Source organism: Calliopsis andreniformis, chromosome 12 (genome assembly GCF_051401765.1).
Source record: "Calliopsis andreniformis isolate RMS-2024a chromosome 12, iyCalAndr_principal, whole genome shotgun sequence".
NCBI classification, from domain to species: Eukaryota; Metazoa; Arthropoda; class Insecta; order Hymenoptera; family Andrenidae; genus Calliopsis; species Calliopsis andreniformis.
In genome coordinates this window covers 19,579,796-19,590,438 of record NC_135073.1, presented here as the reverse complement: position 1 = coordinate 19,590,438, position 10,643 = coordinate 19,579,796, and the positions used below count along the sequence as shown (strand labels likewise).

The following is a 10,643-nucleotide window of genomic DNA, read 5'->3' as shown; positions in this document are numbered from 1 at the left end:
AGGCATAAATGTCTGCTCTGTCTGAAGTGAAATCTTTTCAAGACATCGTCCATGCTATCCTTGAAGACAGAGTAAGGAGAAAAGCGAGATCTTCGTGGATTCTATCGACAAAGTTGCCTTTCTGACCTGAACTCGTCGAAAGTGCAGCGACCTGATCGTACAATTTTGCCCGTTTCGCAAGCATTCTTATACGTTCGATAAATTGTTTCCCGACTGAATCGAGACATAGTTGCGAATCGAATCGAGTCGAGTTGCGAAGGCGTCGCATCGTCGACGACCGGGGTCGACCACCGAGTCGTAATCGCAAGCAAGCTGCACAGGACTTCTTCGTCGAGCACGGTAAATACGGAACGTCAGCTCCGTGACAGCGGCAACATAGTATCCGTTGTATATGATTGTGACCGCTGTTCTCGACAAACGAAACGCCCGATTAATTTAATGCCCGCAGCCACGCGAAATTCGCGTGGGCGTTGTGAAATATTCCTTTTCGTTTGATGCGCTTCCTCGCGGTAAACTTAATTATTAACAGAAATGCTTCAATGTCTCCTAATGAATTTATCAATGAAAAATGCCTGTTGGTAGCACGCAATTATCTCGAATAGTTGATAGTTCGGCTCAGAAGATGTAATCATTGCATATAATCGTCGAGGAAAATGTTTGACACGCCTTTCGACATTTGTATCGACTACAAGTCGGTTCGGCGCACGATAAATGGAGAAATTTGTTGGATAACAGGTGGCAAACGGATGAGGGTGATAGCGCTAAGGGAGGTAATTCTGCTTGATCGCTTACTTCGGCTCTTCGATTCGCTTGTCGGCGAGCCAATTAACGCTCGAATCTTCCTCCCCTTTTACCAATCTCTCATTTCTTGCCGAACTTAAACACCGAAGATAATTTCTGAACGAAAACTCTCGTTCTCTCGTGGTTCTTTCACGCAGCTATTCCACTAAGAAATACAGCGATCCGAGAAAGAAGACAGAGACAATTCTAAGCGAATGGTTAAGCTGGCGAACGGTGACGTAGAGTCTCCGAAACTGTCGTTATTTATGTGTTTGGTGAGGCGACACGGCGTGTGGGTGTCGAAGCCCGGTGAGCGCCCCAGGAGCTCGTGGGCAACGTGCCGCGTGTCTGTGGACGAGCACCGCTGAGTAGCAACTGTGCCCAGACAATCTCTGCTCTGCGTGCGAACCTCCGACACGATGTCTTTGCGACTAAATAACGTTAACTTCTTTTTTCCAATAAATGAAAAATTTCGGAGAAAATTGAAATAGAAAATGAAGTAAATAAAAGCTAAAGGGTGCAAAGATACGTACGCGGCCCATTGACGGGATGCAAGTTGAAGGAGAAGATGAACGCGGTAACGTTAAGAGACGCGCGACCTCGATGCTCCGACTCGCCGTAGAAGCAGCAGCAAGTCGTGAATCACTAGGTGAATTTGCGAGAGCCATCGTGTTTGGTTTGCAGGGGCGTGCATTTGAATAAGAACGACAGTCGTGCATCAAGAACGTCAAGTTAGATAGGGCGAGGGGAATAATAGGAAGGGTGGCACGGGGGATACTCGAGTGACGTCGTACCGCAAACTACCACTGTCCCCTTTATATTCAGGAACATAAGCTCGCAAACTTATTGGCCCATTCGGACCTCCTGCCTCCACGAAATACCGTCCCGTTTCTCATTCGCGTGTCCGATGGCGTTACTTTGCGCCCTCGAATCCCGCCCTTTTCTCCCTATCTTTCACTCGAACCACCTCTCCCTTTCCGCGTCTCATATTCGACCACGTTCCTTCTCGAAACCTCGCGGAACGACCGACTACGAATTTACCAACGACCCTTCTAAATCGTTCATGAGCGTTACGATCGTATAGAATTTTATTCGTGGCCGAACGAGCAAGCCTACGGATGCATTCTCGTTGTGAACGCGCCAACTTTCGAAAGAATCGCAATTTAAACTCGATGACAGAATCACGTGATTCGTTAATCAAATGACGGGGTTCAAAATTGATTTCAGACACGCAGCAGAATAGCAATCGCGTTTCCCTCAAGAATTTTAAGCGTCCAGTCGAAAATCCGTTCGAATGAAATTTCTCCCAGGGCAAACGTATTCTCGAAACGTTGATTTAAAATTCAACCTCGGGGAAGAGAACGGATCGACTAGTTTTAGCGGAATTCTTGATCCCTGACTGAAGCTGAAAGGTTTCGGTCGGCTACTGTATAGGTATACATACAACGGGTATCTAAAGGCAGGTTGGAGAAGAAGAGTTCCAGGGGAGTAAATGACAGGCCCCGCTGACCGCCCCAGGCCGCACAGATGATTATTTTGATTAATTTCTCCCGTCATTCGGTAGCCAGTCGTGCCGTCGGTATATTCGTGAAACACGATTCCGCTTCTAATTTCCCCGTAATTGAAATCTATGCGAGATCTCGCGATGAGAAAAAAATCGAAGAAAAGTGAAACCTCTCATTGACGCGCCAATGCACGTGGCAATGCAAATAATGTAAAGAAACATTGCATAAACGCGCGCAGAATTGTGGCTGACAGAGCTGCTGATGGTTCTACGAGAAATTGCGTACGACGATCATCTCGCGTCTGGGTAATTCGATCTAATTCCGCGATCCTCCGGTGATTTCGGCTATCTTCCATAATCGGCCGGACCCGCCTCGCGCCAGAAACCGAACCCGTAATGGGATGGAATTAAGAGGAGACGTGCCCTTCGCTAATCTATTAATTCCTGCACACAAAATTACCACCGGGCGTCGACAAGAACGAGTTTTCGCGAAACTGCCAGTATGGTGCAACCTTGTTTTTCTATCTCTCGTAATCATTTTTCTACAGTCAATTACAGAAACTATAATTATTACAGATTCTGTATCTGTGCTGTTCTGGGCTATCCAGTCAACGATTTTCAACGGATGCATTGAATGTGGAAGCAGCAGTAAGGGAGTAAATAATAGAGTCTTACCTTTAGGTAGATTTGGTGCGAGGAAATTACCGGAAACTCTGGATGGCTCGAGGTGGATAAGTAAGAAACTATCTTCGGGAATCCTGGACGAGTGGTTGAAGGTATGCGAACAGGTATGAGGAGTAAAGGCTCTTATCTTTCGAAGGAACATTTGTCTCCTGCCCACTTATCACTGTCGCCGTTTTCGTTCGTCCTGGCTCGCAATAAATGGGACGCATCACGTCTGGCCAACGGAGAATAACTGAAGAAAAAGAAGAGGAAGCATTTTTACAGGAATTTCTTTGAAATTGCATTTCACTTTCATCGTTCGATATTGTGTTGGATATATTATCTAGATAACGAAGATTAAGCCCTCAGAAAAATATGAAAACACGTATCAGCTCATAAATACCTACATATATGTATAGACCATCCAATCAATCGATTCGCGGTAGCCGTAAGAAATACGATTCTCGCGCAATATAATGAATGAAAACGAATAGCAACAATTACGGTAGGATTCGCCTTATGATATCGATCAAATTCTCAAAAGCCAGTCGGCGAAGAAAATTGCTCACATTTCTTAGGATATGGTTGCAAAGAGCAAGACACGTATTTTGTTTTTCGTAGCCGACGAGCATCAAGCTCGAGGCCTTGAGAAGCAGCAACGAAGAACGGACAGCGGATCTGGCGCTGACGCTCATTACGATGATTGGCAGATTCAATTAACGAGCAGCCGGGCTCCAGCGCGGCGGGGTCGCCTCGGCTTAACCTCGACTAAATATTATTAATAATAATCAGCTCATTACCGGCTCCATTAATTATCCGAGTGTATATACGAAGTTACCCTGCCACCAGGAGCACCCTAGATTTCGGATGATTCGAAACGATATTTCCAACAATAATCGACGTTACACTCATCAAGGTTCCATGGAACCTGTCGCTAGAATCGTTCGAAAATTGAACGTTGAACAAAAGCAGATACAGCGTACAATCATTTCCCATTTTCCGCAGCGTCGTAAGACGATTCGAAACTTTTTTCAATGGCCAATCTAGTTACGATGAACAATATTTCGCGTAGCGAGAACAAAGTAAAGCAATCGAAAGCAGGGGAAATTTAAAAAAAGTTCCAGAGAATGCGCGATGCGGCGGCGCGGCGGCGCGGCGGCGCGGCGGCGCGGCGGCGCGGCGCATTGGCTTTAACGGCAAAAGGAGGGAAAAGAGAAAGTGGAATATTAATCCATTTAACAAACTCATTATCGATGAGATATATCGAACGTTTACCGTGCGCGTTGGCGGCGCGGACGTGCTCCTCCTATCCTGGAGGAACCCTGGCAATATTAGCGGGTTGGCACCCCTGCGGCTTGATTTACGGACGTGCACTAACGAGCCTCGGTCTGCATCGGACGCGAAGAGGTGGTGCAGGTCGGTGCAACAGCTCTCGATCCTCGAGATGTACCTCAATTCCAAGCTTTTGGGCCTGATAGACGCGTAAATGTCCTATCTACAACGATGACGACTCAACGTACGCGAGTGACACGCAACGATCGAAGAAACGGTCGATGTTGATTGTCCGCTCGATAAATTCATATCGAATATTAAAATGAAATTTGGTAACCCCCCGAGTCTACGCCTATGCTCGAGATACTCTAGGATAGATGCACGCAGAAGAAAAGAAGAGCAGTCGAGAGGTTCGAATCCGACAGAATGCCAAACGACTTGAAAGCTCGGTCCAACATTGCCTGCCCCCGAGGGCTGATTGGATCGTATTTGGTTGTAATTAAGGCACCGGCGGCGACCATTAGCGACCGTGAAAACGAACAACATTGTTTCGCGTCCAAAAGGCGGGCCGCGGCGATCGACGCGCTCGTCAAATTGTACAAAGACCCTGTCTTTCTTTTTCCTTCTAATACCCTTTCGTTTTCTCCGCTTTACTAACCCCATGTTATTAGGATTCGCCTACAGTAACGCGTGTGTCTCTACATCTCCCTCTGTCTTTCCTCTCAGAAAAAGGATTTGAATAAGTAAATACTTCGAAATATCGCGATACAAGTTTGTCGGAATGAAGAGCAACGCGGCGGACGCGAAAACTCGGTTTGCAGATGGCGCTGAGAATGTCATGGCTGACAAATCGGAACGAATACGACACAACAATACCGTTCGAGCGCGTAATTGGCGCTATAGGCAGTCAGTGGAAACGTCCGACGGCAGAGCGAGGAGCGCCGCTCATGCAGAATGAAGAGATTTACAATGTTCCCGGCCGTAAAATAATCAATAAAATCTGCGCAATGTAAAGAAACGGACGTGCGGCTGTGATTTAGTGTGCGGAGCAGTGTGGCAGCCGGCTTCGCTATTCTCTCTTTCCTCGGCCTGCCTTTTCTCCACTATCTTTAAGGCTCGATCACCAAGCCGATTCCTTAGCCTTTCTAATTCAATTCGACTCGAGTTTGCAAGCAGAATTCTGGCTATAAAACTTATCGTTCCGTTCTATCGCGAAACTCTTATTCCGAAAGTATACAATAATCAGCGATTATTGTTACGCGATCGACCTATGAAAATCATGTTTGTAACGCGAGAGTATGAGGCGTGGTTATAGTCCATCTTAAGCGTCGTGTTTCTTAGCTTTACGAGGTGTTAAAGATGTTATGATTGATGAGGAGCTACTAACGAGGTTATACTCGCGAAATAAAGGCGGTTAAGTGTTCTTTATTTTACGATGCGCCCTCTTCACTAGCTTGCATCTATCAACAAAATGAGTATTGTCGATAAAAGAGTCAAGTATTCGATCGACTGTACCATTTCTACTTTGACAAGTTTGTTTTAAGGAAGTCATTAAGACAGAGCGAGAGAGTAATCGCGACTCGTCGAATAATCATGGTGTATGGGCGAATTCAATGTGGGCAGAGCTTTAGGTTTCTGGTGGGAATTACATATAGCGAGTCGCCGCAGGGTTTTGCAGCAGGAGCCGACTATTGTGACGAATTTACGAGCTCCTTACGAAGCTGCCTTCTTCGAGCATAGCGAGCAATAAAGTACGAGGCCAGAAGATATTCGAAACAATCGGCCGAGAGGCCAAGACCTATCTCCGCGCGAAATCCCCGGATCAAATTTAAAATTGATTTACGAGTAATCGCGTATACCGACCTTCGTCTGCTTCTCCTCTCTTCGATCTTGTCGACCGCGATCTTCGTACTTCCTGGTATCGGGGTGGAGGATATGTAAATATTTTCATTCCACAAGGTGAGGATATAGGAAAAAGCCATGAACAACGTTTGTTTTCCGGGAGGATGGAAAAAGACATTCAACTGCAGCTTCTTACTCAGCTTCCTTTCTCTCCTCGGCAGCAATTAACCAACATGGCGTCATCGTCGACTTTACTGCACACTTACCGTGGCGCTACCTATCGGATGACAAGCCTTTGAACGCAATGTAAGTACCTTGCTTTCTTATGACGACTCGTATACGCGCACAATTGTGACAAGATAATTTATTATTCTATCTACTTAGTTTAATCCTTGTCAATGAAATTCTTGAGTTTCGTTAAACGTTGGATTTTCGAAAGTCGACGTGGCCTTCTTGTAAAGCGGATTGTCTCCCTAAATTGTTAATGGAATCGTAGCGTTAAAAAGAGAAGAAATTTATTTGAACTATAGAAGAAGAAAAACTTTGGAAAACATTTACCCGATCCCATTTAGCCATGGCCCGTTCGCGCTCGAATTTCGCGTACTCTCGTTTATCATGTAACATCGTCAGTATTTTCCAAACGAGAAGTATCAAAAAACCGATAATTACAGTGCTGATTATTAAACCTATAGCGACACCTACAAGAGAAAATTTGATATCGATCTGTCGCTTCTCATAAGAATGAAATTTAGTCGATACAATTCTCGCTTACCGACTACGTTGATAGGTGTCGGGCAGATCTTCTCCTTTTGAGCAACAATTTCGAAAATTTTAATATCTCCACCAGAACCATCCCTGTGATGTTTATACTTAAAAGTGAATGTGCAGCCTGCATCACCCGGTGTTCGACAAATCCGAGCTCCTTCGTCATCTTCTTCTTCTTTTATCTCGTCGACCTGTTCGTTTCAAAAGAAAAAAGACATTCATTTTCCCCTTAGTCTAGGTTCGTAAAGTCAAGTCTTTTCTAAAAAATAGTCCTTACAATATCGAGTTGGTGCGGACATCGGTCACACTTCCCATTGTTCGCGAGAGGTCCGCTATTATGCGCCATACATTCAACGCAATCTTTCAGTTCCTCGCATCGTTGGTCAGGACAGATCTAGAAAACGAAAAGTCGATTAGGTAGCATTCGAAATAGAATCTCACCTAATAGGTAAGTTGTTCTCATCGCGCTTCTCCGAAGCGTAAAAGACTCACGGGACATTCTTCGCAGTACTGTCCCGAGTATCGAATATTGTCCATTTCGTAACAGTGGCAGCTACCGCAGATACAGTCACCGCGTCCACTGCAAATTTCATCGGCATTCCTCGGCATGCATGTGCTGTTCGTCTGCTGGCAGTCGCACGTCTCGCCACCCCATTCCGGAAAGCAATTGCAAACACCGCATTCGCACTTGCCTCGACCGCCGCAAACCTTAGACGTAAACACGACGAACAGATGGAATAATAGAATACAGGCGAAGACGTGTAATTTATCCACAAGCGTTCTTGAGGACACCGTGCAGGTTTCCTTAAAGGGAAAATTACCCAAGCATCTTCGCTGCGAATAAACGTCTTCGATGTGACTTTATGAGAAGCAAGGAGACATTTATACACAGCTGATAACACACAGTAATCAAGCATTTTTCTCGAACACGGCTTTATTACATGCTTTCTTCTTCGTTCCATGAAACTGTTACGTGTGATCCCTTTACGAACAAATTCACTCTCCTCTAAAAGCCACTACATGCACATATCTATATTCGATGCACAGAGATTTTCTTTCTACCGAAACGAAATGAATTACTAAAGAAATGTTCACTCACCAGTCCTCCACTGCGTTTGCATGAGAAGTTATCGCACTCGCAGTATTTCCCATAGAAAATTTCTTGCGGATTTGGACGTCTCACGCAATCGCACACGCCGCATTTGCACGCTCCATGGCCACTACAAATTTCAGTGGTCTCGTTGTTGGGTTTGCACTCCGCCACCGCAGCTGCACTTTCAGCAGCAACTCCGTTTCCCTCGCATTCGCACTGCTTTCCGTAAAAGCCTTCTCTGCAGGAACACACACCGCAAACCAGAGTACCGTTCCCTCTGCAATCTTCCGAATCTCGCACGTATCCCTGTGTTTCATTTCAAACGTGTGAAAAAAATTCAAACGACATACATATATAGAGATAAACGTATGTATATTCGTAAGGGTATTTAACACAAATTCGCGTTCAATTATCCTTCTTACCGAATGTCCTGGTTTGTCGCAAGGACAATCGCATATAATGCTCAGATCGACCGTTAGGCTCTCGTTTATACCTCTCGGTTTTATTTGCATGGTATGTTGCCACTCGTTGGAATTTGCTGGACATTCTACCGCCTACGTGCGACAAAAATATTTAGTACACAACTCAAACGCAGAATTTTATAGAGCACATTTATCGTGAAAATCCTAAACGGTCGTGAATCTCTAATTTATCGATACGTACCTTAAGTACTATTTCAAACTCGACGATGTTCCCTATTCGCAACCCTCCGCATTCTTGTCGCTCTTTTAATTCACCATTTTGGTCGAGACACCGAGAAAAGTACTTGACGTCAATCATGTTTGGCGCATTGTCCGTCATCGTTACTTTATTTACCAGTTTCTGAGCGAATTATCAATGTACAATTATTGTATTCGTTTACAGATAAACTTGTGCAATTTTTTAATTTCACAGATATTTTACCTCATATTCACCACTGACGAGAGCAACTACATTTTGAGAATTATAATCAAGCATTCCGATCGAGGAACCACTGATACTTTGACTCAACAAATAGTATGTCTCATTTTGCTTCTTTGGAACAGCAAAAATGATGTTCATATTATGCTCGCGTACCTTTCTATTGATCTACTCTCAATTATAAAATCACATAATAAATATAAGTTCTATTCGTAATAGTAGAAGTAGTTAATTAAAGATAAACTGTATACTTGAGCTATAGACGGATAATCCTGAACAAGTGAATGTGTATAATATCCTTCCTCATTCAAATGGCAGAGACAATCGTTCGGTTCAATGATTCCAGCAAGCTAAAAGAACGCAATTGTACATGCAAACGCATCGGTTTCAGATTACTTTGACTCAGCCATTTCGACGTACTCTACCGTCTCCAGCGATATGGAATTTAGCATCCGTTGAAAAAACGATAAGATGTCGAGCATTCTGTCGCCAGCCAATTTCCTTGGTACAAACTATAGCTTGCATCATCGCGTCTAGACCACCTTCCGGGGAGTCCAAATTACCAGATACTGGAGCTTCTTGCACACGAGTCTATTATAAAAAGCCATCGATCAAAATCAAAGTATCAAAGATAACGCGTGAAATATATATAACGTAAAATGATTACTTTGAACAGAGCAACATTCTCGGTAAGAGGCATTTGATTCTTATAGTTATATGGAGGTGCACATGGTTTTCTATTCTTCAGAAAACATAGTGATTGAAACCTACAAAAATAGGTAGGTATGTTAAAAGATATTGTTATGTAGCAATATTGCTGATGATGATGGCACTACGAACTCACTTATCTAGTTCCGCGTATGTCATAGGCAGTACCACTTTATCAACGAAACTACCGAACCCTAATCGAAAATTTGACGTTAGTTTTCTCATAGCTTCTGCTAGTTCAAAGCCCAATTTCGACAGACGATCTCTATAAAGTTCCATAGATGCCGATAAATCCATAAGGTAATACAAATCCACTGGATAATCCTCGGCTTGACTGTATTTCAAACTCACGCGATATTCTTCACCTGTGAATCATAATTTAATATAGTCGAACTTCTTTTCAACAAGGACGATTCTTCCCAAAAGTAAAGGGTACTTTCCTCTTCTGAGCTTCAGTTGAATTCTTTGAGGCTGCACTTGAACAGGGTCCCTGCCTTTTGCCGATGATAGCGGTCGATTTTGGAGCAAGCTCATCGAGCTTGAGTCATCTATTATGTCTGAGCGTGGGCACCAAAGATCACCTTCCTTCAGAAATTTTTCTCTGCTGACACATCGAACCAGAGGACCACTGGAATGTTGGCCCGACACCTAAAGAAACAATTCACCATTGTACTCCCTCCTAATAGAAGATCGACGCGTCTGTTATTAAGTAAAATATAATTATCACCACAGTAGAACACCAAACGCATCGCGGAGTTTGCAGACAACTTTTGCAACTTTGTTGAGAGGCGCATAAGCTTTCCGAATCCTTGTATTCACAAAAAGCAGGTAGAAACAATTGAATCCAGATAATAAGGACTGTCCAGTGTGTCATTATTATTTCCCCACTGATGTCGATTTTACTTTTCGCTGAACGAGGTGCGACAATACTAGCGACTCAAAGGATATTGCGGCATCCCACGGAAATGACTTTGAGATAAAACAAAACGGTGCGTCATTAGCTAAGGTTCTTCGTTTAAACTAATCTTGCGGTCATGAACTAAGTGGTCCATCGCAAAATACATTTCGTGATATGTATGCGACTGGGAATTCGATATACACAATCAATTTTTACGT

General features: G+C 44.0%; 2 protein-coding genes across 2 annotated transcripts; both read right to left on the bottom strand.

Annotated features, from left to right (window-relative positions):
- Positions 1 to 6,456: 6,456 nt before the first annotated feature.
- On the bottom strand, positions 6,457 to 8,531 carry LOC143186305 (integrin beta-PS-like). Its single transcript, XM_076389877.1, has 9 exons — positions 8,511 to 8,531; positions 8,270 to 8,473; positions 7,926 to 8,225; positions 7,576 to 7,842; positions 7,319 to 7,534; positions 7,104 to 7,220; positions 6,834 to 7,017; positions 6,620 to 6,759; positions 6,457 to 6,534 (listed from the first exon to the last, which is right to left on the bottom strand). The coding sequence occupies exons 1-9, from the start codon at positions 8,529 to 8,531 to the stop codon at positions 6,457 to 6,459; spliced, it is 1,527 nt and encodes a 508-aa protein (XP_076245992.1).
- Positions 8,532 to 10,401, bottom strand: LOC143186304 (integrin beta pat-3-like). The gene is made up of 8 exons (XM_076389876.1): positions 10,255 to 10,401; positions 9,922 to 10,175; positions 9,664 to 9,861; positions 9,487 to 9,586; positions 9,240 to 9,410; positions 9,071 to 9,169; positions 8,823 to 8,987; positions 8,532 to 8,741 (listed from the first exon to the last, which is right to left on the bottom strand). Exons 1-8 carry the CDS (start codon positions 10,399 to 10,401, stop codon positions 8,532 to 8,534), a joined length of 1,344 nt encoding a protein of 447 aa, XP_076245991.1.
- Between the last annotated feature and the right edge of the window lie 242 nt (positions 10,402 to 10,643).

Excerpts from the sequence above, each read along its gene's own strand:
- LOC143186305 (XM_076389877.1), bottom strand. The coding sequence starts at position 8,531 with ATGTGCTCTATAAAATTCTGC. Across the intron at positions 8,226-8,269 it reads ATACGTTTATCTCTATATAT|GGATACGTGCGAGATTCGGA; the intron begins GTATGTCGTTTG and ends AATGAAACACAG. Across the intron at positions 7,535-7,575 it reads TAAATTACACGTCTTCGCCT|GTTTGCGGCGGTCGAGGCAA; the intron begins GTATTCTATTAT and ends TTTACGTCTAAG.
- LOC143186304 (XM_076389876.1), bottom strand. The coding sequence starts at position 10,401 with ATGACACACTGGACAGTCCTTATTATCTGGATTCAATTGTTTCTACCT. Across the intron at positions 9,411-9,486 it reads AGAATGTTGCTCTGTTCAAA|ACTCGTGTGCAAGAAGCTCC; the intron begins GTAATCATTTTA and ends TTTTTATAATAG. Across the intron at positions 8,988-9,070 it reads ATTATCCGTCTATAGCTCAA|ATCAATAGAAAGGTACGCGA; the intron begins GTATACAGTTTA and ends AATTGAGAGTAG.